Source organism: Miniopterus natalensis, chromosome 9 (genome assembly GCF_054644295.1).
Source record: "Miniopterus natalensis isolate mMinNat1 chromosome 9, mMinNat1.hap1, whole genome shotgun sequence".
NCBI lineage: Eukaryota > Metazoa > Chordata > Mammalia > Chiroptera > Miniopteridae > Miniopterus > Miniopterus natalensis.
The window spans coordinates 41,098,661-41,126,000 of record NC_142089.1 but is presented as its reverse complement, the minus strand read 5'-3'; the positions used below and the strand labels follow the sequence as shown (position 1 = coordinate 41,126,000).

Sequence of the window (27,340 nt, the reverse complement as noted above, 5' to 3'; positions counted from 1 at the left end):
ATTCCGATTTTACAGATGGGGCAACAGAGAAATTAAGCAATTAGCTCTTGGTCACACAGCTGGTAAGAAGCAGAGCCAAGGATTCAAACCCAGGGATCCTGACTTTAGAGTTCATGTTGCTTACCAGTACACATGCTGCCTTTCTAAGTTTGAAGATGGGAGAGAAAGCAATGTTTTTCAACACTATGGCTTGATTTAGAAGGACCTCAACAAGACTCTGTCAAAAATTTGTGTATTCTCATAAATGTAAATGCAGGCTAAAAGCAGTCATAGCATTTACAGTTGTCCAATTCCTCTAGTGCTGGTGGTTAATTCATTCAGGTTTTTAGGTATTAGGGATGCAAAGATGAATTAGGCATGGTTTCTGCCTTCAAGAAACACATAGTATATGTGTTTCTAGAGGGGGACTAGAAGTGCCATATTAAAGGTCTTGGATCATCGACCAATTTAATTTCAATGCAACTGATTATATAAATGTGAGCTCTTCACATTTACTTTCATTAAAATTATATCATGACAAAAGAAAATAGATATAAATCAAGCTGCATATTCTTCAAGTATACTTCAAGTATGAGTCACATCTGCTTCTCATATGGTAATCTTGAACTTTCAATTCACCTTTATTATACATTTAAAAATTCCTGGGGCCTACACACATCTGAGAGTTCTGATCATGTGAATTTCTACCTAAAAAAGTTGACCTCTACAATTCTAGAATTTATCCTATGACCTCTACAATTTTATTTTTTACCTAAAACAGCAATATAAAGATGACTCTCTTAACTTATACCTACATAATCAATTATATGTTTAAACTGTTTTAGAGATTTCTTTATTTTTCTTCTTTTTAAATAGGAATTTACTGACTGACAATGGCAGAAAAAATTGTAAAGAAGTTAGATGTTCTAAATGAGCAAGCAAATACATTTTTGGCCAGAAGAATAAAGGTTTGTAAAATAAAAGCTAAAGTTTAATTAAATTATTAAAAGTTCGTTTCAAATGTGAATGATTATTTTTACTTTTTAGTTAATATGAAGATATAAATTAATTTGTAAAAAACAAATAAGTATATTAGTTGAAAGAGTCATCAATGTAGGTGGATACTGTAAAGAATTAATTAGATATAAGGTAACTTCTAGATAGTGGCCATATTAGGTTATGATGTATTTAAACTGCTTAAGAGCTTAAGCAGTCAAATAGTAAATGTGACTACAAACTATTGTTCTTATTAATATGTTAAACATGTTAAAAATTATTTACTTGGTTTATTAAAAGAAAGAAAATATTTGGTATAGTTACCAAATTACAAATAATTAAGGTTCATAAAAATTAAAGTAAAACGGTAAGACTCCTATGAAATTCAATAAATGAAGAATAATAAAGAATAAAGGATATAGTCCTCAAAAAACCAGATTTTTTAGCACATATGAACAATTTAATTTGGTTACACAAAGACATGCAAAATAATATAGCAGTGTGAATAAGTGAGGCATAGATAAGAGCACGCAGGAGAAACCAAGGAAGACAGAGAGGAGCCCTTGAGCGAAAAAACGTATTTATGAAAGTGGTACCTCGGTTTTCGAGTGTAATCCGTTCTGGAGACCGTCGAGTTCTGAAACGTTCGAAAACTGAGGGGTCAACAGCCGACAGCTGGGCCTCACGACCTTGCGCTCAGCGGAAGCCGCGTGGCGGGTTCCACTTCCGAGGCATGTTCCAAACCCAAGCCTTTACTTCCGGGTTTACGGCGCTCCTAACCCGAAATGTTCCTCAACGGAGACGTTCGAAACCTGAGGTAGCACTGTAGTCGGGTTTACCTCATTTCCCTTTGTTTGGGGATTGTGGTCCTGCTCTGCCTGTTTTCCGATGCCTGCTTACAGTTGCTTTCCTGTATTTCGCCTCGTTTTCTAGTAGTTTGAGCAGGAAGGCAATTCCCGTAGCGCCTCATCTGACATTGCTGGCCCAAGCAAAAGTTCCCGCATCCTTTGACCTGCTTTCAGATTTTTCATCTCTTTATTCCTTGGCGCTGTGCTCTGGGAGAATTCGTTGTAGAAGATTTTTGGCTCCTTAACTCACTCTTTAGCACTCCTTTTTCCTCTTCAGTCCATCTATATAAAGATATGAACAAAGTTCTCTTTTGATTCCTTTTTTAACTCTAGTACTGACTCATGCTACTCGACAAATCATATGATCCACAACATACGCGGTGACAGGGAGAGGGACAGGTTGGAGAAACCGGCCTGCTATGGTTCCAGTAACTCTACGTATCAATATTGTCTTTGCTAAAGATATAGGTTGTTCTTAAGTTCTGAATTTTAGAATTAGGAGGGAGCCTTCATCATTATCTAGTCCAACATCTTCATTAATAGGAAAAGAGCAGCTCAGGTCACACAGCAATGGCACAAAAAAAGTTGGTGTACAAGACCCCCGACTTTCAATCTGTATTATTTTTACATTACTGACTACCACATAAATTGTGGTGGTGTGTGTATGAGTGTGTAAAGTGAGGCTAATTCTGTCCTTTCCAAACAAGATTTTCTTATATGAAAAGTACTCTTTTTTTCAGTGTTATATTTTGGCTTTGTTGCAGAAAAACACTCTTCAGAGCTGCGTAAAGAAAAAGACTCCTATTAAACCCCTGACATTTGATTTTCAGTTGGAATATGAAGAGGCTATTATTGCTACACCCACATCTATGACAGTATCAAAGAGGAGAGAAGATAAGTCACATGGTATTAAAAAAACTAAAAGGTAACCATTCTAACTACTTCAGACATTCAATTTTGAGTTTTAAAACATTACTTTAGATTTGTCTTAGATTATGCAGTCTATATTAAATGTCAGCTTTGTCAAACAGGTATATTTCATAGTGGTTACGAATTATAACATACGCGATAAGCATTCAGAATATTCCTAGTTTATAAAACATGTATTATAATATTTCATTATTGCACATGTTAATTGCAGATAGTAATTGTAATTCTAAATTTTTAAAGAAAGACTTCTCTTGCCCAGCCAATGTGGTTCAGTGGTTGAGCATTGGTCTAGGATCCAGGAAATCGAGATTTGATTCCCAAGTCAGGGCACATGCCTGGGTTTCGGGCTCCATCCCCAGTGGGGGTCGTGCAGGAGGCAGCTGATCAATGACTCCCTCATCATTGATGTTTCTATCTCTCTATCTCTCTCCCTCTCTGAAATCAATAAAGATATATTTTTTAAAAAAGAGTTTTCTTGAGCTGTATTATATTGCCTCAAATTAACATCAGGATTTATTTCAAACTTTAATATACTGATGTCAACTGATGGTTGTTGGCACTAATTCAATGCCAACAGGAATCTCTAATTTGGGATACAGTGAAGAAGGAAACTTCACTCAGTGCAAACAGCTCAATTGTGATACAGTATGACTATGAGAACAGCAAGACTATGGAACAACTGAATAGTGTTATAGCTCAATTCTGTTCCTACAAGACATCTTCCAGCTGTGGAAACAGTCTTTAGGCTTGGGTGGAAAGGGAAAGTGCACTCTGGGAGACAGAGGGGAGCTGATTTACATAGAGAGAAGTTCCCACCCCTGGTCAGGGATTGGTCTGTCCTCATGCAAATGAAGACTCCAAATCCTCAAAGTTTGATTGGCCCAAATGGCACTGTTTTGATTGGTCAGAATAGAGCTGCTCTGACTGTCAGTGAGGATGCTGATAGGGATATAACTGTGCAGCTCTGATTGGACAGGGAAAGTCTCAGTCCTATTGGTTGAAATAGAATTCCAGGAACTCCTTTATAAGGGCTGGCTTAGCCAGCAGGAACACAGTGCAGGCAGGCAGTTCATTGAAGTGCAGTTTGTGTAAGAGGCTTCTGTATAGAAACAGCTGCTAAGCTCTGTTATTTATTTATTTTTAAATCCTCACCTAAGGATATGTTTCTATTGATTAGTTGAGAGAGAGAGAAACATCGACTGATTGCCTCCCATTCACACTTCTATGGTGATGGGAACCCACAACCGAGGTATGTGCCCTGACCGGAAATTGAACCCGCAACCTTTTTGTGTACAGGATGACACTCCAACCAACTGAGCCACCTGGCCAGGGCAGCTTTGTTTTTTTAAATCTGAGCCCAGTTAGGTACCGGGCACCCTTATTAATAGATATCACCTTTCTCAGGGTCTACACAACAACAACAACAAAAAAGTCCACCTACAAAATTAAGTAAGGAAGCTTCCTGTGTACTTATAAGGACTAGTCTGAATATGTCATAGTTGGTCTTTCACTGGCATTGTATATGTGTGTAATGCTATAAAATTTTTCTAGGCACCAGAAATGTCGAAGAGAGCCCAGATAATTGGGCTCTCTTAATTTCTTACTCTTTTTAGGGAGCTCTTGGATGTCTTTAAACAAATGTTTTAACATTTTGTCTATCTTTTTTAGTTGTTCTCAGGATAGCTGGTCCAAACCACCTAGTCTTCTATTTCCAAAAGTGAAACATAAATTACTATTTAATATAATACTAGATTTCACTCATACTTGAATAATTCTCATTCTGATATAACATTGTTTTTTCTAGGGCTCTAAACCAAATTCAAATAAAAAATCCTTGCAGATAACTTTTATTTATCTTTGTTACAATAGCTTTGCTATTACATACTACTGTCATTTTCATTTATTGATTTTCTTCTCTAAATAGTTATTGAGTGACTATTATACTCTGGAGATACAACAGCAACAGTAAAATATACCTGTGTGTTAAAGTTCAGCAGATGGGGGGTAGTTGGGAGGATCAGATAAGTGAAAACATGCAGTTTTCAGGACAGTCAATATCTAAATACATACCTAATACATAAATCAGGAGAGCAAGAAACAGATGGTAAAAAAATCAAAAGCAAAGAAATATTAGAAAAATATGCCCTTTTTTGAAGACAGACATGAATTTTCAGATCAAAAGGGTTGCCAAGTGCTAGACTTATGGTAAAATTAGTACCAAAGGCAGGGAAAAACATTGGTTAATTACAAAGGAAAGGAAATCAAATGAGTTTCATATGTCTCATCTGCATTTCTAATACTGGAAAACAGTAAACCATTTTTAACTTTTGAACAGAATGGCAATCCGGGAATCCTGTATTTGGATGAATCATCATTTATATATGAGAACAATTTTTTGGAAAGAAAATACTTTAGAATGTCATCTGTCTACGTATTCTTTCTAAGGAACTTACTTGAAATATTCAAATTAAAATGAAATATGGATAATAGAAAGATACAAACTAGGAATCTTTATTAAGCAAAAATGTATTTGAAATTGTCTCTGGTGCCAAAATGAAGGCTCTGGACTTCCATCTCACAGAGGCTGTCCTATGAAAACAAAATATTCCAAAGAATTACCAGGGAAGGAGTTCATAAGGGATTTCCAGTTGGGAAGAGACAGGTTTTAGAACAAACCCCATGCTTCCATCTGAGTTGTGCTTGTCTCTTGGGTTTTCTTACTTTCATGTGCCAGAGCCATTTCAATGATTTATCCCAGGAACATGCAGCAGCCTCCCTTTAATTTCAGCACATGCAACGCAAAATCAAGGTCTTTACCTATATTTCCTTTAACTCAGCTACAATAGAATATAATCTCATGGAATTTTTTAAAGTATAAGATCAAAAATGGAAGGGGAGAAAGGTTTAAGGGAAATGAATTTTTAAAAATACAAGCAGCCCAAAATCAATACAAAAACCAGATTTATAATTTTATGCTAGTGAATTAACCCACAAAATTTATAATTACAAGTTTCATTCCTCATATTATAAGAACCCAGTACTAGCAACACAATTTTTATTCCTCGGCGCTTGTCCCTCCCATTCATTCTTTCTACTGTTGGGAGAAAATTCTCCAAAGGTCTCTTGTATTTCTGTATATCTTATGAGCAGAGGCACTGGCTGCCTTTGTTTCTGACTATTGTTTCAAATATGTTTATGTAGCAAACAGCCTTGGAAGACAGAGATAGTGCTGTCTTCTAAGCAAGAGCAGCCATGTCCTTATAAAAATTTGGACTCCCTAAGCTTAGGGTTCCATTCCTGTAATATAACCCATTGTGTGTGCAGGTGTCGCCTGGTCCTCTGCTTGTTGCCTGGTGGAAGAGGGGCTCAGAGAACTAGCGTAGACTGTGTTACTCCTATTACTATGAATAACAAATAGTCTTCTGCCTCTGATCCAGGAGTCTCATGTCTTCTGCCAGCATAGATGAACCTTTGACAGACTAACTTGTTAGTTTGTAAGTGGGGTCAAATCTCAGACTTTTCACAGTTCTTCACACCTACTTTTAGGGAAGAAACTTGATAGAATAACAGAAACTTTGACCCTCCTGTAAACTGAGTAGTAAAAGTTATTGTGCCTCATTCCTCAGTGAGTAATAGAACACCCTCACCCAGGTCCCTTTGTGTTTAGAAGGACTCTATATACCCATTTTATCTATTCTACAAGTCTACCTGCTTGTAGGTAGCAGGATTTATAATTTAGTTACATCTCAACTAAGTTCACAAAATTAATCCCTATAATGAAGTTTAACAAAAGAAAGAAACATGGCATGAGATTATGTAAACTAGGAAAGAAAGTCATAATCAATTGAGAACAGAATTGTAACCCAAACATCTAGCACTTAATTCAATTTATTTCCTATAAATCATGTTAAGTATGCATTTATTGAAGGACAAAAATACCTCCTTGAAGCTGTCAGGGTGCATTTCTTCAAAGTTTTAAAGAACTATTTAAATGGTTTCTGAGCATAGACAAAGATGAAATAGTTCCAATTCTTTTTATAAAGCTGTATTTGATTCTCCAGTCTGACCACAAGAATTAGAAAACCATTGATGAATCTCACTTATAAATACAGATTTTTTTTAAAAATGTACAATAAAATAATAGCTTAACTGTTTCATTTGTCTATTCCTTTTTCAAAATATATCCAGCAACCTCCTGGTTCATAGGTCACTGCTCAACCACCGAGCCACGCCAGCAGGGCTCATTTGTCTATTCTTAACTCGGAAACATATAACATATAACAATTTTTATTTCTCTAATTTCATTGACTAGTTCTGGTTATTAAAAGTCTGTCCAATTTAGTGTTTTGATCCCACATACTAATCAACTTTCCCTGCTCCCATCAAGCCAGGGTAGTGACATTGGAAGAGCTGAAATGGAAAAGGGTATGGCCAGCAATTTCCTTCTTCCTGTTCCCCTACCTGTGAGTGAAAGGTGGGTGTGGTCTTCCTCAGCACACCTTTTCCTCCTCCATCTTCTAATATCTTTTCCTCTGGGTTGGGAACAGTGGTGTGCTAGAGTTAGCTCCTACCAGTTCTTTAGAGCTGACTGTTGAATTTTCAGGAATTTTGTGAGATCATTATTAAACACAGTCATTATTAAAAATAAAATTAAGTAAACTAAGAATTCAAAGACATACTAAAAACAAAGATAATACTCAAAACTCATCACTTCCTAATTATTTTATTACCCTTTACTATTACCTATGGTCTCAAAATTATTTACATATATTGTATCCATATGGTAGAACTATTATGTAATATGCTACTGCACATTTCTTCTCAGTTCCATATTCAGTGATGTTCCATTGGTAGCTTGAAATCAACCATGGAAATATTTAATCATAGAAGTTGGCGAATACTACAAATCAAATTTTTATTTGTTGTTTGTCTGGATTTAAGAAGTTAAGGAGAAAATGTTAATGATGAAGATTAAACTTAAAAGTATGTCTCTTTCCTGTAGCCATTATACTTTAAGTAGCAAAAAAGAAAATTGAGGAAAGATTATTCTAATATTCAAAAACTATTATCTGTCTCAGCAAAGAAATAGCTTATGTCATTAATGAATATGTGAAGGTACAACATATGTCTTCATTGTTCAGTTTCATATTATTCCTTAATATGAATGAAAATATCAACCAACACTAGAGAAAAAGCTATTAAATATTTACCAGCACCCAGTTGTATGGGAGGAAGGGAAGAAGGAGAGGAAAAAACCAAAATTTTTAATCTGGCCACTGTTACCATCTTCTTTCTCATTGTTATTTTCTGGCCAACTCTAGTCATCAAGAAGCTAGCTATTGAAATGGATAAAGGTGATCAAAAAGTACAAACTTCCAGTTATAAGATAAATGTCTGGGAGATGTAATGTCCAGCATGGTGACTGGAGTTAACAAGTCTCTAGTGAGATCTGCTGACAGATTGAGAATGGGGAATGAGAGAAAGAAATCAAAGATGACTGCAAAGTTTTTGCCCTAAGCGTCTGGTTGAATGCAGATGGGGAAACCTGATGAGGAACAGATTGGGAAGGAGGTGGAAGCATGAATTTGGTTAAAGATATGTTACATTTAAGATGGTTATAATACATCTAAATGCAGAAGTCATGTAGTAGTTGGACATATAAATCTGGAGCTCAAAGAAGAGTTAGGGGTCTAGTCTATACTTCTGGAGACATCAGCATATGGGCAATATTTGAAGGTGTAGGACTGGGTAATATCCACTACAGGTGAGTGCCTGAGGTCTGAGGACTGAATCATGGGTTATAAGCATTTAGAGGCCAAAAATATCATGAGTTATAGACCATTAACTTTCTTATATACCATCAATAGTCGGAATTTAGTGGACAAAAATTACTGTTTACAACAAATAAATGCTGTGATCTGGAGTCTGAACTGATCCTAACTCCACGTTTCATCACTTTGACTCATCTGGCAAGGTCCACAGTATCTCATTTAACAATTTTCCAGCATATTTTTCTAAAAGGGTTAACCAGCTCCTGACCAACAACTTCCTGAAGTGCTCTCAATTTTATGACAACAGCAGTTTCTATTCTCTCTCTACTTCAAATGAATATCACTAATATTTTCAGCTCCTGCTTAATGAGTCCCAATTTTTCACACTCTGTACTGGAATATATTAATATCATAACATCCAAATCTATATAACTAGGACTTCACCACATTTCTCCAAATTTGTTTTTTAGATTTGTTTTATAAATGTTCTGATTATTTTAATTACATTAATTTTATTTCTTCTAGGCATGTCTCCTTCAAAAATAAGCCTGAACCTAGAAAGAGTGATTTTGAAAAGTTAAATTTAAGACCACACTTTGTACCAACAAATATAAAAAATCAAGAAAACAAGTCACTAGGTAATGCTTTGTGTAATGTATTTGTTTCTCCTTTAATTTATTAACGCATGCTTTTATTATACACTTTAGTATTTGTATCTTAAAGCTTCTTGATAATTTGATGTCTCTGTTCAAAGCATTTGCTTGAAGTATATGGGTTATAACTGCAGTGTGAAAGATTTTAGTGAGCTATAAAGAATTTCCTAAGAGAAAGAGATGTTAAATATCAGAATGGATAATTTATATAATTCGAAAATTAAAAAATATTTTTATGTTTATTTATTTTTCAAGAAAGTAAATTTCTGAATTTCCTTTTCGCTCAACCCTAAAAGTTTCCTTGTTATTGTTTTTAAAAAATCAATCAAGTATGGACATTTGCTTGATAGAAACTTACTTTACAGGAACATTAATTTCTGTAGCTTAAAATAACCCTTGATATCTGGTAGAGCAAGTCTTCCCACCTTGTTCTTCAAGAGTATCGTGTCTATTTTCTATTTTCCATTATGATTTCTTCTTTGGCCCATTGGTTATTTAAAAGTATATGTCTTAATTCAAAATATATAAGGCTTTTCTAATGATCTTTTCATTATTGTTTTTTTAGCTCAATTCACTGTGGTTTGAAGATACACTCTGTATAATTGCATAATTAGTTAACAATGGCATTATTACCCATTACATGGTCAATTGTTACAAATGCTCCATATGTGCTTCAAAATAATGTATATTCTGCAGCTGTCGAGTGCAGTGTTCTGTATGTCTTTTAGGTCAAACCTGTTCATTGTGTTTTTCAACTCTTCTATATCCTTACTGATTTTTCTGCTGGTTTGTTCTGACAATTAATGGGAAATTTTAGACATATTTATTCTTATTTGTAGCATTGTCAAACTTTGCTGTGCAGATTTTTAATACACTTTAGGCCATGTTATGAATTACATAACATTTTAGAATTATTACATATCTAGTGAGTTGAACCCTTTTCATTATGAAGTGATTTTCATCTTATCCAATATTACAATACTTGTAGTTATACAGCTTTCTTTTGGCTAACATTTGCATAGTATATCTTTCTCCATCATTTTATTACCACCTTTCTATAACATTATGATCTAGATTTATCTCTTATAAACATCAAGTTGTTAGATTTAAAAATCTACTCTGATAATCTTTGTCTTTGAAATGGAGCATTTAGTCCATTTATATTTAATCTTATTTTGTTCTTTCTATCTCTCCTGTTGATTCTATGCTTCTTTTCCTATGCTCTTGTATCTACTTTGATTGAATTTTTTTAATTTTAAACTTCTCCCCTTTAATAATTTGGAAGTTATATACTGTTTCTCTTCTTTAAATTATTACCCTAGAAATTACAATATGCATCCTTTCAGAATCCTTTTATTGCCCTTATACAATAAAAGGATCTTAGAACACTTCAATTATTTTACTCTCATACTGAGTTTTATATTATTACTAAAGTCCAAAATCCCATCTAAATATCATCTAAATCAAATATGGGTGAGACTCAAAGTATGATTCATCCTGAAGCAAAATTTGTCTCCAGCTGTGAACCTGGGAAACCAAACAAATTATGTGCTTCCAAAATAGAATGATGGTATAGACATCCCCATTCCAAAAGGGAGAAATAGGAACAAAGTAAGGGGTGATGGGGCCCAAGCAAGTCTAAAACCTAGTAAGGTACCAATTTCTCTCTCAGTTCAGGCTGCTCTAAAAATCTGCTGTAGCCTGCGTGGCTTAAACAACAAATATTTACTTCTCACAGTTTTAGAGGCTAGAAGTCTGAGATTGGGGTGCCAATATAGTCAGGTTCTGGGGAAGGCCCCCTTCCTGGTTTTCAGACAGCCGCCCTTCTTTCTGTGTCCTTATTGGGCAGAGAGATCACCCTCTCCAGCCTTTTTTTATTAAGGCATTAATCCCATCATGGGGGCTCCACCCTCATTATCTCATCTAAACATAATTAGACCCACTTCCAAATACCATCACATTGAGGATTAGAGCTTCAACAAATAAATTTTGGGAAGGACACAAACATTCAATACATAGCAACTACCCTACCTAAATTATACCTCCCTGTATTGTTCTCACTCACCAAAATCTGTTTATTTCTGTCTCAGCATATATCTCAACTTATAATTTTCCAATCCTTTGTTTCTTTACTTGTTTATTTTCTGTATTACCCACTAAAATGTATGCATTGTTGGACAATAATTACCATTTCAGAGTCTAACAGCAGTGCCTGGCATATTATAGGTGATTAACAAATAACCATTGATTGAATGAATGCCACACACTGTATTAAGTTTGTTACATCTATTTTTTATCTCATTTAATCCTCACAGCATCGCTATTAAGATAAGTACTATCATTTTTACTTAACAGATGAGGAAACTAGGGCTCAGAGGGGTTAAATAACTTTCCTAAGTCTACATAACTCACACACAAGAAAAGTAGGTTTTGGTTCCAGGCTATCTAAATCCAAAGTCTATATGCTTGGCCCTATAGTATGCCTACTTTAAGACAATCCATTAAATGATAATCCAGATTAATAAAACTCATGATTGAAGATGAGGAGAGGGTAGTTCAGATTGAGGGAAATATCTCTCTTTACAAAGGAATTTATAAAAAAATTTGACTATCAAGTATGATTCTACTTTATTTAGAAATTCATTTTTTTTCCAACATACAGCTTTATTGTATTATAGTAAGTAATCAAAAGTTATATTCTGTTAATAGAAATTCACTTTTAAAGCACATTATTCTAGAACATATTTAGCTCTAAAAATGTAAAAGCAATTTTATGTAAGCAAACAAGATTATCAAACTACATTTCTAAAAATTTTACTAATGCAGAGAAAATAGTTTATTGAGTTAAATTAAAAGCAGTCTAATAGTATGGAAATATCATTTATGTTTGGATTTGTTTCTTTAGAACCAGTAGAAGAAAATCTAAAATCAAGATCTAATAGAACTTTTCTTTATCTTAAGGATAGAAATGAGGTAGGTTTAATTTGTATGCTTATAACTACTTAATAGCCATTCCCATTAACCCAAATAATTTTTTATATGCTTCTACCAATCCCAAATTCAAGTGGATTTTAGGATTCAAAAGCATAAGATTTTAAAGTGATTTTATCTCTGATATTATGGAAAACTTTACATATGGAAATAATAGAGGAAATAATATATTATTTGTTAGACAATCAGCATAGCAGAAATTATTTATTAAATATGATACGGCATAGCAGTTATTATAAAGTTGGTTAAGACAGAGCATCATAATCTATATATGCATAAGTTACATATTTTATTTTAATTTAAAATATGAAAATATGTATGTACTTGTTAATCTTTTAATGTGTAGCCAAGACTATTTTTGAGCATGCAATAGTTATTTAGATTATGTAATTACAATAACAACTACCATAACAGGTTTTCTTCTCAAGTCTAAATTTTAGTAATTTTTCTTTATATTAAAGTTTCTCTGTTTGACTTTCACATCTGTAATCTATTTCTCTTACAACTCTCCTTCTTACCTATTCAAACTTGTCTGTTATACTCGATAAATGATAAAGGCTCCCTGCTCTAAATATTCTGTTTATGAATACTCTAGGCTTCTTCTGAAATACCCTCATCTTCAAATCATAGCACTAAGTTCTTCCTCATTGATGAAATCTTTTCTGTCTGTTTTAGCCCTCACCGATAGTCCTCTTTTCTAAACTCCTCCTCATTTATTGATTAGTTTGGTTCTTAGTGACATTTCTTTATTACATTATTTGCTAATGTTTCATGTATGTAATCATACTTATCCAATAAGAATGTGAGTTCTTTGTGGCCCAGATTTTTATCATATGCTTTATTTTTATCACATATTATCCAGAACTACATATATTCTGTGCCTAGTGTGAAAAACAACTGTGGGTGCTAAACAAACGTTTGGTTTGTTGATGAAGATTCACAAGTTATGCAGTTTATATTTACATATGCATATGTATATTTTGAATATCTAGGTATGCATATTTAAGTAAAAACATATGGAGCCAATCTGAGACTCTATTGTAGGAAAATTTGGATAATGTGTTCCAGTTTCTCCCCCTTTACTCAGGGCTATTCTGCTGCACTGACTCTATGTATGAGAGAGTAAAGCCTCTGTCTAAATTGAGAAAGCTACTTGTTTCTCAGTATTTGAACTTTAGACTTTCCCTGCACTTGGAGAATTAAGTTTTATATGGATATAAAGGCTAGGTTTTAAAGCCAGAGAAAATAAAAATTAGTAAAAACATGAGCATAGGCAAATTTTAAAATTTCTGTAGATTTGTTTTCTTATCCATAAAGTGTTTATAATACCCATCTTATAGGGGTTTTTTGAGAATTAAATAAACGTTATATTTTAAAGAATTTAAAGAACTAGACAGCTATTAGTTATCATAATTAGATATTCCAAATGTGAATCATCAAGTATAAATTATCCATATACACATGGACAGAAACAATTTCTAAAACAGTTTTCCATTTTTTTCCTGATGTTTAGGTAGAATACGCTAAGCCCTTATTATATTCACAGCAGAGACAAGAATGTAGAAGAAAGTCGGGTTCTACAATCTCTTATCCTATAACCAGCATTCAATCTAGTGCTTATAAGAAGGAAAAAGACACTACTTTATTTAGAGGTATATACATTGTGTGCTTATGTTGAAATAATTGAAAATTAATTGCATCTAACTTTTTTTTTTTTAATATATCTTTATTGATTTCAGAGAGAGTAAGGGAGAGGGAGAGAGAGATAGAAACATCAATGATAAGAGAGTTGTCATTGATCGGCTGCCTCCTGCACCCCCCCTGACTGGGGATCGAGCCCACAACCCAGGCATGTGCCCTGACTGGGAATCAAACTATAATCTCCTGGATCCTAGGCCAATGCTCAACCATTGAGCCATGCCTGGATGAGCTGCATCCAACTTTTAAACATAAGCATTAAGAAAATCTTGAACCAAGGCATATCAGAATCTGATCATATTACCATATTATTTCACTACTTAATAACACCTAAGACACTCTATTACAAAAATGGTCAAGTCCAGATTGCTTAGTATGGTAAGTAAGATCTTTACAGCCTTCTGTTGTCTGTTTACCCACAGTGACTCTAGTCATAATGAGCAGTCTGCTCCAAATACTCTGTGATCTGATCCATTCTATTCTCTATGCTGAGAGCCTATTTCTCCACCTGATAGGTTCCTACTCATCTTTAACAGTTGGGACACTTTTAGCAGCAATTAAAATGATGGCATGTGGCTTAAGCAATACAGATATTTATAATCTCAAAAAATAATAAGTCCCTCAGTAAAGCACTGGCAGGGCTGGTTATTTAAGGGGTTTAGTGATGCCATCAAACATCCACTTCCTCTGTCTTTCCTCATTGTCTTCTTACTCAGCCCTGCTGTAAAATATGGTGACTACTAGATCAGATAACTTGTATAGTGACAACATCCACTGAAAAAGAGAAAAGCCCTTTGGTCCCTTTGTAGAAATGAGGAAAATGTTCCCCAAAGGCCTCCAGCAGACTTCCTTTTACGTCTCCTTGGCTACAACAGCTTCATGCACCCATGTCTAAACCAATAAATCATCATCAGCTTAAATCAGTTTTCCCAACTTTCAATATGACCCTTGTAAGAACTACTTTTTATATTACAATCTAATATATATGTGGAGCAGAAGATTCAGATTCATGGAGCCCTAATTCTTTGTCTTTCTCTCCATAAGTTGAACTTGACTGCAGTATTTTAGTATTTGGTTCAGTTATTACTTAAGATCCATGTGATGCACTCTATTCTATTTCTTTTTTTTTTTTTTAATGCTGGTCAGGAGATGCTAACTTGACTTAGTGTCTAAAGTGATGAGTTATAGCTCACATTTTGAAAAGCATAAGCTTAGATCATTCAAGATTCACTCGCTTGAGTTAGGAAGGAGCCCAGTCTCACTTGAAGGACATAGTTGGTTGGAGGAAGATAAATAAGAGCAGAGTTCTGTTAGCAAAGAAAGGGGGGAAAGGTCTGTTAAATAGGCAATTTTAACAGTCCTTTTTTAAAAACAAAACAAAACATGCATTATTCTTTAAGATCCCACTTAGGTGTTGCATCTTCTCCAAAGTGTTCCCTGAGAGCAGAGACAGGCTGGTCTACCCTCTTTAACAGAGCAAATTTTCCTTTATAAAATTTCTGGAGTCTCTCTCAGGAGAGGCATTATAATTCTTTTATCAAAGTCCCAAACTAAGACTTCTGGGAAAACTGGCAACTTAAATACAAAAAGAAGAAACATTTATTACATCAAAACTAGAACATTTTATCCCAAGCTTAAAGAACATCTGTTATATATTACAATATGAAGTAATCTGAAAGGAGATTCCAGAAGTCAGTGCACAGTTTCATTTCCTAGGAGAAAGGAAAAATATTTAAAAAGTCAGTAAAACCCCGGCCAGCATGGCTCAGTGGTTGAGCATTGACCTATGAACCAAGAGGTCATGATTTGATTCCAGGTCTGGGCACATGCCCAGGTTGTGGGCTCAATCCCCAGTAGGGGGTGTGCAAAAGGCAGCTAATCAATGATTCTCTTATCATTGATGTTTCTATCTCTCTCTCCTTTTCCGCTCTCTGAAATCAATAAAAACATATATTTTGTAAAAGTCAGTAAAAGATATTCTGACACTCCTATTAACAACACCCCCTCACACACACACACACACACACACACACACACACACACACACACGCATTCAAAGGAAAGGGGTTTGTAATTGGTCACGAAAAGATAGAAAGTCCTTCCCTTGGTATTCCTCTCCTTATTGCAAGTCAACGGCGTTCCAAGTCACTGTTAGCAGTATTTTGAGAGAAATATAATGACCATATGACCACACCTAGTCATTTGTTCCCTTGGATTCCCAGTATTGCTTCAGATGTATTCAGTTAGGGGGAAACCTCTTAACTTGGAGGAGCAAGGTCTTGAAAAGAGGGCTGACAACAGAAGAGACAAGATACAATTTCCTAGGAACCATCTTTGCAAGCGCAATTAATAGCCACAAAGAAAATTGTGCAAAGAAAAAACATGACCCCATTGAACAGCCTAACAGCTATGAGGCCTTTCTTTTACTAAATTCCTCCTCAAACTAAGTTACTGGAACCCAAGTGACCCCTCACATATAAATGGACAGAGTACCCACCATCATCACTGCATTAGAGTCATGAAGAAGCTACACAAAACATGCAGTGCACAGAAACAAATTTCCCCATGGTTTTTCACGGTTCCAGCTCCCTCACCAGCCTACTCAGGAAGCTGAATGCCTGAACTCAGTGCATAAGATAACACCTGGGTTTACACGTTAATTTCTAAGGGGAGAATTTAATAGTATTCAGGTAAACTGGGAGATCATCCACAGAAAATTTACCCTTATTATTTTTGGACTAATATCAAGCCCAGGTTTAAGTGTCCTGATACAAAGGTTAGTAAGTAGAAAAACAAGGGAAAAAATGTTGGACCTATCAAAAATTCTGTAGCAAAGAAAAGAAATTATTTAAAAGATAGCTGATGGTCACAATTTGACAGAATGTTTTTACCCATGAAATGAAAGAAAATTTAGACAATAATTGGCTTGTATGTTCAAAAACTTAAAATAAGGAGTCTATGATAAAGGGTTGGGAAGCACTACACTAGAATACAAACTACTTGAGGACAAGGAAAGAAGCTGAATTTATTGCTAATAGCATGTATGTCTGGGGACACTTTTAAGAAGGTAGAGAAATGTTGAATTGGCTACCAAGTATAACTGGAAGAGTTCAACCTTGGACACTTTCTTTATGCCAGTTGGCCGGATCTATTTGACATTTGCTAAATAACCTCCTGCCATACAAATAGTGTTTAGCCGTCTGAGACTTCCTCCTGGCTAATAAGACTTAATAAGACTTTACACATTGAAGATATTTGGAAATTTGGGAATGCCTTTCTTTCACAAAAATCTTCAGGGCCAGTTTTATGTTTATGTCTTAGCTAAACATCAGATCCTTGATAGTCTCATTAGACCTGAGATAGTCTTTTCCAGTTCTATCTTGTTCACATAAGAAGTTTTTACTGAGTAACTACTACAGATCAAGCACTATATCTGGTGCTTTCTATGTTATTTTATATTGTAAAATATTTTATACAAGAAATTTCTTAAATGCCATAGTATATATGTTCCTTTTATCACAACCTTTTATAATTTCAGCTCAAACTGAAAAAAACCCTGAAGAACCATTTAATTTGGTTGGTGACTTAGAAGATTATGTAAATAAAAGGTAATTTATCTTATAGTTGTTGTTTTTTTAGTTGTTACTGTTAATCCTCACCAGAGGATTTTTTCCCCCCATTGATTTTTAGAGAGAGTAGAAGGGAGGTAGAGGGGGAGAGAGAGAGAGGGAGAAAGATCAATGTGAGAGAGACATCGATTGGGTGCCCCAACCAGGGCAAGGGATTGAGCCTGCAATCCAGGTATGTACCCTTGACTAGGATTCAAACCCCAGACCCTTTGGTGCATGAACTGATGCTCTAACCACTGAGCAATACCAACCAGGGCAAGAGGTAATTTTATTTATTTATTTATTTATTTATTTATTTATTTATTTATTTATTTATTTAAATATGTCTTTATAGATTTTAGAGAAAGGAAGGGAGAGAGATAGAAACATCAATGATGAGAGAGTTACTGTTCGGCTGCCTCCTGCAGCCCCCTCCTGGGTATTGTGCCCAAAACCTGGGCATGTGCCCTGGCCAGGAATCAAACCTCAATCTCCTGTATTATAGGTCAGTGCTCAACCACTGAGCGACATCAGCTGGGTGGTAATTTCTTTTAAATTTTTAAATATTTTATTCTGTACAGTGATGTTTCTAACGGGAAGAGTTCTGCCTTTTATTTTCTAGTAGGCCAGAATGAATTTATTCTGGCTTATTACTATTCAGGCCCATACTGCAATCCAATGACTAATCCTAGACTGCTTAGCTAGTAAGCATTATATTCGGACCCTGAAAATATGTTCTATCTGCTCCAAGTTTACCGTCAAATGGAGAGAAAGACATGGTAAAATGAATGGAGAGAATACAATAGTAAAGATTCCTCAAACTATGTAATGAAAAAAAAAATCATGTTAACCCAATGTACTTTAAAATTTGTTTGGAGCAATAATATTTAGTCTCTTTAGGTTTATCTCAGTCCTTTTTCTTTTGAGATGGTATCTGAGAAGATGAGGGAGGGGCTCACTGGACTTTGTGACATTGAGGAAAGGTACTGGACCAAGGGTCTTTGTCAGAATCCTTGTAATGCTGGTTTCATTCCTAGATGTTCTGTGACTGCTGCTACCTGTGGTTCATGTATATATGGTCTACTCTCTGAATTTAGATAGTGTCCACCGTTAACTCTCATTAGTGTGGTAGGACTCTCTGAGTCTCTGTCATGTCCTTCATCTGCCCTTAGACTGTCCCTCCTTATGCTGAGCCCTTGCTAGGGGTTACCTCACCATTGCAATGGCAAGCCTCTTGGCAAGCCTAAAGTCAGTGTCCATGCCACACATGAACCAAGGGACACCTAGGATGAAAATTATACCCTCTGCCTAACCACCCGTTCCATCCTGCTAACCAAGCTGGGGCCACCCTATGTTGGAAGGAAGCTGCCCTGCAAAACACTTTTCTCCCAAAATCTCAACAAAGGATGTGGAAATACCTCTCTACTTTCGGTGTTCTCCTCAACCTACATAATATTCCTTCTTCCCACTCATAAAACAAAGAGGCACACAGATTACTGTCTTGCTTCCACCAACACTTTTGCTGTCCCCTCCCCCAAACCAGGCAGGAAGGCATGTCTTATCAGGTTTAAAGTCTATGACAGAGGGTTTGGGAGAGGTGTTGGCAGTGACTTTGAGGAATGGGGGCGGCAGACAGAAACTGACAAGTTGAAATCAGCCCTATAGACATTTATTCTGAACTTGTGTTCATTTCCAGAAGAAAATCTCCTCCACAGATGAATGATTTTAGTACAAAAGAAAGTAAACCTGTCAGAAATGATCCATTAAGTGAGAATTGTTCAGTAGGAAAGAAAAGCTTGCTCCCCTTATGCTTTGAGGATGAACTGAAGAAGCCAAATGCCAAGATAATCAACATTAGTCCAGCAAAGCCAGTAGCTTCTCACACGGTAAGTAATAAGGCTATCTACCACTGTTCAGTAAATATGTGTATTCTCACTGCTTGTGGGAATATCATATTCAAGTGACCAGAATCTTTGGTAAATCCTTCTTTTAGTTTCACGCACTTAAAGTCATAACGCTCTTTTTAGAACTATCACCCCCAAACTGGGAATTCCTTTGCACCAGCTGAACATTTTGTGTGTTTTTTAAGTGAAGAAGGCTTTATCAAATTTTCTTGCTTATAAAGAAATATCAAATAAAAATTGTATTAAAAATGGATCATGTATCATATTTCTATCAATTTACTTTAGCTATTTCAACCAGAAAATACATTTATTAAAGGCTATTTGGTAGCGCACAGAGGTTCTAGGAAGGCTGGAAAGACTATCTGGCTTGAAAGCTATCCAGTCAGAAGTCACCAAATGACAGCCTCAGACTGCTCCACAGGTGCCCATGCTGATGTCACAGATAACAGTTAGCAACTCTGATTCTGGGCAGGGAGCACTATTTCTAAGACCCTTGCCACTGCCGCCCTTCAAAGCGGGATATATCTACCACCATCCTCACTAGAATGGTTTTAACAATGCCTGTTTTTTCACAGTGCTTGCCTTTTCTGAATTAAAGACTTGTCTTAGGTATACCTTATTGATAGAGCCCAGGTCACATGCCTATGCGCTAACCTCAAGAGAGGCTGATAAAGCTAGTTTCTGTGCTTCTTCCTCAAGGTACATAGACTTAGAAGTGAAAAATTCCCTAAGGTATTGGGCAGACCAAAAATATGACAGATCTCCACTACTGTGGCTAAGTAGATAACATTGGCATCACCAATGGATTGCAAAACCAGATCTTTTGTCACTTTTTGGGAAATCATAGGCACTAACATGTCTTTCAACTAGGTACACTAATAAACAATTAGATGGATCCTAGTTTCTTAGCTTATAAACTAAATACTGGTGATCTTTATATTTAACAGTTTCTTTGGAGTTAATTTTTTTGCCCTAGAATGGAAATGTGGGGAAGAGTTTAGTGAGTAGATTATATGTACAAATTTTGCTACTACTGTAATAAAAATAGTCTATTTTTAAGTCAGTCTACTACTTTGGCTACTTTATTCTGCAGATATATATTGAGCGCTTTTTATGTGTTAAGTGTTGGGACATAGTAACAAATATAATCATTGTAAAGATCATTTTAGATTTTCTGAATTAGTTACTAGGATATCCAGACTTTATAATTTGGGTTTGTCATCAGTTATGTCTCTTATGACCTTTTGACTCAATTCATTTTTTGATATGCTTTTTATTTCTGGACATGGAAATCTAAGAAAGGTCAGAATGATGTTTTATTCTACCAATATCCTGCTTTATTTCAAAAAGGATTTTAGGAGGCCAAAAGTTCAGATTTTTAACCCTAACATCTTGGTAGAATATTAAGAAGAGAAGGAAGTGTGTCACATACAAGCACTTGTTTTTGTGTGTGTTTAAATACCACTATTGTTCATATTTAAAACTTCTATGTATAATTTTTAGAATATTTTATTATTTTATTTTTATGTTTAAAAATACATGTAGCCTTCTTGCCTCAATAGATTGATGACTAAGTATTCTTTTCTTTAATCCACAGGGACAAAATGACACAAATCCCATAATTTTCCATGAGACTGGATATGTACAAATGTTACTTTTAACAAAAAATAGGCTTCTTCCCCATCATATGGAAAATAGAAACATTTACCCATGTAAAAGAGCAAATTTTGCTTTAGAAAGAAATCACGAAATTCTCAAATCTTTAATTAATAATCAGTTTATTACTTCTTCCAAACCTAAAAGAACTATGCCTACAGCATGGAGGAACTGTATACAAGCAATATCTTTTGCAGCGGGTCATAGAATTGTAGAAGATAAACTAAAGAAGAAAACTACTATGCAAACATCCAAAAACATATCTCGGAATAAACTCTATAATTTCTCAGAGACTTTTTCCTGCCTAACAAAAGAATTTGTAGGTTTCCTTAGTAAAACTGTTACTCATGAAACAAGTGCTAAAACTGGCAAATTTGAAAGAATGAGCAAAGTCAGTTCCTTCCCTGTCAAATGTTGTTCAAAGCCTTTTAAAAAGGTACTCAAAATCCATAAATTACATAATGTAACTCCACTGGACGATTTGTTAAGCTTACCAAGTAAAAATTAAATGCCTCATAAAATACTGTTTACAGCAATACTTGGATAACAAGAAGCAAATAACAAAGTTTCAAGATCATAGAAGAAATTCTTATCTAAATAGTAATGTTCTAATGGATGATATAAGGAAGCAAAGCATAGAAATTGGAGTTACAAATCAACAGTAGTCTGTTTAAGAAAAATCAATGTTTTACAAAACAAAAGGACAAAATTAGGAAATAAGTATCAACAAGAGGAACTAGTTCATGAATTATCCCAATTAGTTCCTCAATCACCAGCATTCCTACAGTCAAGTTTGATTTGGACCAAGAATGTGATGGACTGATCCTGGAAATTCGCTATTGGAAGCCAAATAACATCAACAACCTTGCTCTAAAATTAAATATAAAGTAAGACAAAGGTACCATTAACCTGATCCATGTGGAATTAATCATATCGGCATTTTGGATAATCATTGTATTTTACATTAGCAATTCATGCAATTAAAAAGGCTTTGTAAAATTTCAAATAGTTTTTTTGGTTAGTAAATGTTCAAACTTCATTATTGTAAAATGCCTTTTTCAAGTATAACTTGGACTTTTTTCTGAATTGTTAATTTAAAAGAATAACTTATCCTTCATAACTAAATTTTTTTAGCAAATCCTATAAAGTATGAAACATTTTAAGCATATTATTACATTGCTATTTCACTGTTTCTCATTAACTTCTCATTAACCTGAACCGTATATAGGCAGAACTCAACTTAGAAACAAGTTGCCTTCCAAAAGTTCGCTTGTAATCCATTTGTTAAAGGACTTTTTTTTCTGAAAAATCTTAACTGTGAGTAGTTGAGGAGAAGTGGATTTAAAAAATTAGAAGCATTTCAGTTCGACGAAGGCTTGGGGGGGGGGGTCTTTGAAAACTTTCAAAGGTGAGGCGATAAACTTGTTCAGGTTCCTCTGTTTCCACTTCAGACTGGACGTTTTCCTTCTTGTGTGTCATCAATGCTACTCTCAAGTGTGTCTTCACAAGCAGAGGCAACATTTGGCTCTCAAAGAGAATGATGGAGAGAAAATGGAGATGGAAGGGGGAGGGAGGAGTGTAACTGGAGACTAAATGACGGAAGAGCAGAAGAAAAGGCTTCAGGATGAGGCGTGCTCAGGTGTGCTGGAGGCTGGGGAGGAGCACACGAGCTCTCCTGGCTTGTCTGCCTCTCTTCTGGTTGCTGGCTGGGGAGAAGCAGCAGCCCCAGCTCCAAGTCTGAAGCCATCTTTCTCTTTGTCTAACAAACAGGGATTGACACTCCTGTTCTCTTTATTGCTATTATCTATGCTCCCTTTACCCCCAGACTACCCCTATTTTCCCTCCTCCCAGGCTCACTACAAAGCAGAACAGTTTTCCTAACTGCCCTGCTGGTTCAGGAGATAAAACACAAACTCTTTTTCATCACTAACAATACAAATGAAAAGAAATAGAAAATATACCTAATAATAGCACAGTAATGATGGTCATTTTTCCCTCCTGGTATTCAGTATAAGATAAACAACTATGGGGCTTAGATTTGGGCAGATGTGAATGAACTTGGGCAAATAATGTAAACTATCTGAGCCTCGCTTTACTGTATCCCCTCCTTAAGACGGGGACAGCAATGCCTTATTACAGTATTATTTTGGGGATTAAAAAAATAATGTGAAGTACCTTGAGTATGATAAACATCCATTAAAGATTCCTTTCCTATTCCTACCCTTCCCCCTGCTCTCTTTTTACTTTATTTGACATGCTGAAATGTATTTCTTTTTAAAAAATCACCATTTATCCCCTCTATGCCCTCTTGCCCCTGCTCTTAATGTCTAAGTAAAACATTTTAAAAGATGTTCCTCAAAGTCTCTTAATTCAATCTTTTCTAAAACCTAACTACAGTATTTAGACTTTTGCCTAAAGTAGATCCAAATTAAAACAGGATTTTTGTTTTAGTCATTTTTGAAGGTTTCTGCTTGAGCTTGTGAGTGTTATCCTTCAGGAAGGTAAAAAACTTAAAAATTCCATTTTGCTGAGGATTCTCCATTAAAACAGCTGGACACCTGGGAGCAGTGGATTCCGGGAAGATGGTGACCTAAAGTCAGCACCTTTCTCTTCTCCTCTCAGCTTAAACCTGTCATTCTCCTAAACCAAACGTCGGTGGATCATCAAGCTGTGGGGTGCGGGGTTAGATGTGGTTTCCATTCTGATGCTGAAATCTGAGTGTGGCCGTTGGAGCCCAGTTTCTGAGTCACAAGACAATGGTGGAGGTTGTGTTGTGTCCTGGGACTAGCTGGACAGCTGGGATCTGTAGAAATAAAAGGATAGTATAAAAGGATAAATAAAAGCAAAAGTTTTTGTTTTATGTGTTTTTAAAATACACTAAAATGGATAAACCTTTCTCAAGCATGATTTAAGGAAGAAGAGCAAAAAAACCCAGTATGAGCTTATGAATGAGAAAAGACCATAGTTACAGGAGAGTAAAAGAATCTTAAAAAATATCACAGGCACATTTGCCAACGAATTTGAAAATCTAGAGAAAAGTTGGTGATTTCCTATCAGAAAGGAAATTATTGAAAGTGACCCCTAAGAATGGATATTTTGAATGGAACAATTTCCTAGAAGACAGTGACATGGGCCACGTCTAGATGAGTTCACAATTTTTTATAATTATTATTGAAGCCAGTGTAGTAGACAGAATTCCAAAGATATCTCCCCAGGATTCCAGCCCCTTATCATTCAAACACTAATCTAGGCACTGCTGGGAAAGGACTTTGAGGATGGATTTAGGATTACTAACCATCAGACCTTAAAATATGGGGATTAATCTGAATTATTGATGTACCCAATATAATCACATGATCCCTTAAAAGCAGAATGCAAAAGTAAGAAAGATGTGGCATAAGAGAAATATGGGGTAGAAGTGGAGATTGGAGACTTTATTTCATAAAGGCAAAAATTCTGAACACTTGTTTATAATATTTCCAAGAGGAGGAAGGGAAAGGTGTGGGCATGCTCCTGGGTGAGAAAGTGCAGTCTGGGTGCTTTGTTTTGAAGCTTTTTAAAGGCTGGGAGTTTAGGGGAGGTCTTAGGGGAGGATTTCAATAGACTATCAGCTTTTCCGGGTGTGTCTTTTTGGGGTCGTGGTCTCTTCTGATTGGTCAGTGCCAGGGCAGGGGTCATTAGTCATTGCAGCTTGTCCTGGCATCACCTGCCTGATTTTGCTACTTTTCTGGGCCAGGAGCTGAAATACAACTGAGACCTAGATGTTATCTCTAGGGAGGAAAGGCCAGGGAGTCTAAACCACAGGACCAATGATATGTCTGAAGGAAAGGCCACCTTGGGGGAGAGGTCCAGCACCAGTTTTTTCTATCGCTAGGCACCCAGGCTTGCCTCCCCTGTGAACTTCTGTATCTGGCTGTAAATTGCTTGGCCAGTTCAGCTGTCTCCGTTTTCCCATTTCCTAACTTCTTACTGTCCTGTCTCACTCAAGGTTTTGGTGTCCTCTGACCATCTGGCTGGGAGTGAAGTCACTATTCTTAAAACAGCCCATCCTATTTTCGTGTTTTGCTAATTGTTTATCAGCCAGGAGACTTGACAGCAATCAGATGGTCAAAATTATCCACAAGTGAGCCCTAGCTGGTTTGGCTCAGTGGTTAAAGCGTTGGCCCACGGATTGAAGGGTTCAATCCCAGCCAACGGCACACACCTCTGTTGCAGGCTCCGGCCCCCAGGTCACATGTGGGAGGGAACACATTGATGTTTCTCTCTCTCTCCCCCTTCCACTCTCCCTCTGAAAAGCAGTGAGAAAAAATATCCTCAGGTAAGGATAAAAAAAATTATCGACAAGTGAATAACTTTAGGAGAATATAATAGGTGGCTACTGAGGTATCAGTTCAGTGTAAGAAAACTACAAGGGGTAATGTAATTCCCCAGAGCTAGTAACCACAAGAGGCCTATGGGGCTGAAGGGAAGGAGGGGTTAGAGGTATTAGGGAAGAACAAACTTCACTCTCAAGCTTGCTTTGGCTGGTCTAATAATCAAACAGACATGAGACAGATTAGCAAGAGAAAGTAACCGGACAATACATGTGTATGAGGGAATCAGAGACCCCACATGCAGGAGAGATTCAGGGATAGGGGAATTAAGGTATATTAGACATCCTGAACTAATGAGGTAAGGTGTTCTGTGGGCTTCAAAGGGTCATACAGAAGGCCGATAGACATGAAAAATGCTCAGTGTCACTAACTGTCAAAGAAATGCAAATTAAAATCACAATGAGATATCTCACACCTGTCAGAATGGCTATTGGATAATTTTTGAAAACATTTCTCCATTTCCTGGAAGCCATTCAGATATTTCAAGACATCAGAGATGCCTCATTTTTCTCCAGGAGTCAGGTGTGCAGGATTAGACACAGGTGTGGTATGAGCAGGAAGGTATTTTATTTCAGTGCCCAAAGGGAGAATCAAAACCAGTCATTTATGAAAGCCAAGGGGATATTATTAAATGTAAATCCTATTTACTGCCAATTTCACTCTAAAGAAAACCTTCATTATATATGTTCTCTGCCCAGAAGAGAGGTAGGACACTGCCTTTATAGCTAAAGCAGTGGATGACCACAAGAAAGAGACAAAAGAGCAGGTCTGACCAGTAATCACAACGTAGATTCCAAAGTGGCACCTAGTTTGTCAACATGCCTAATTTATTTTAGTCAATAGTTAATTTGATCCAAACCTAAGTGTAGACTTCTATGGGAACCAGAAACTAAATATGGGCTCTCTGTTTCAGGTATGAACTATACGTGTTTAATTGGTAACTAATACCTCTAAAGACTATCCTATTCTTTTGCCTTATTTTTTTCTTCCCAACATCCTTACTATCTTGCTATTTTTCTCTTTTCTTTCATTGATTTGCTTAGGACCTTAGAGTTAAAAAGGATCTTGAAAATCTTCTAGGCCAGAGCTGTCAAGTAGAATGCTCTGCCATCATGGAAATGTTCTATGTTTGTGTTGTTCACTATAGTAACTGCTAGCCACATGTGGCCATTAAACACTTAAAATGTTTCTAAGGTAGGCTTTCTCAGGCTCAGCATTATTGACATTTGGGGCTGGATAATTCTTTATTGTTGTCAACATTGCTGAGAAAATTCATCCACCATGCTGAGTAGGTCCATGCACAGTCATTCTATTTAACTTCAACCTTATCTTCTCAGCTCTCAGCAATCTTTTTATTTAACTCCTGTTCACTATCCTTTGTACATTCCATGGTGGTAGCTGTTCCAAAATCTCCCACTGTGCTCAAATTCATGACTTCACCCTGTTCACCAATTCCAAGAACAGGAGGAAAGCAAAACCAGTTGCAGCTGTAACATGAGATTACTTCCTCATATAATCTTGGCATTTACTTAACATTTCTAGTTCCCACGTAGGCAACAATACTGATCATCTCTGAATTCCTCCAGGCTGTGAGAAATTCCAAGTGGGGTTACTTGCATCTTTGGATCTAATAGAGGGAGTTCAGTGTAGTGAAAAGAACATTGGATGGAGATATGAGAGGCCAGGGTTCTACAGTCAGTTCTATTAATAATGTATATAGTTGATTCAGCAAGACTCTAAACCTGGCCAACCTCAGATTCCCCATCTGCATATCATAGAAAACTTCTAATGATTTTTTTCTCATGATTTTAGATGATCTTTCAAGGTCTATTCCTTTAAGATTCTACCTTCTTTACTGTTCAACTTTTAATCAAAAAATGCTTGAGTATCAACTATATACCATCATTGTGCTAGTTCCTGGTAATGTAACAGT

The 27,340-nt window shown here is 36.0% G+C and overlaps 1 protein-coding gene across 1 annotated transcript; it reads left to right on the top strand.

The window, feature by feature from the left end:
• Positions 1 to 872: 872 nt before the first annotated feature.
• Positions 873 to 21,542, top strand: C9H1orf141 (chromosome 9 C1orf141 homolog). The gene is made up of 6 exons (XM_016208787.2): positions 873 to 947; positions 2,588 to 2,748; positions 9,050 to 9,162; positions 17,405 to 17,474; positions 19,174 to 19,360; positions 20,976 to 21,542. Exons 1-6 carry the CDS (start codon positions 873 to 875, stop codon positions 21,540 to 21,542), a joined length of 1,173 nt encoding a protein of 390 aa, XP_016064273.2.
• Positions 21,543 to 27,340: the final 5,798 nt, after the last annotated feature.

Coding starts and splice junctions, on each gene's coding strand:
- C9H1orf141 (XM_016208787.2), top strand. CDS start 873: ATGGCAGAAAAAATTGTAAAGAAGTTAGATGTTCTAAATGAGCAAGCA. Junction 948..2,587: donor TTTTGGCCAGAAGAATAAAG/GTTTGTAAAATA, acceptor GCTTTGTTGCAG/AAAAACACTCTTCAGAGCTG. Junction 19,361..20,975: donor AGCCAGTAGCTTCTCACACG/GTAAGTAATAAG, acceptor TTTAATCCACAG/GGACAAAATGACACAAATCC.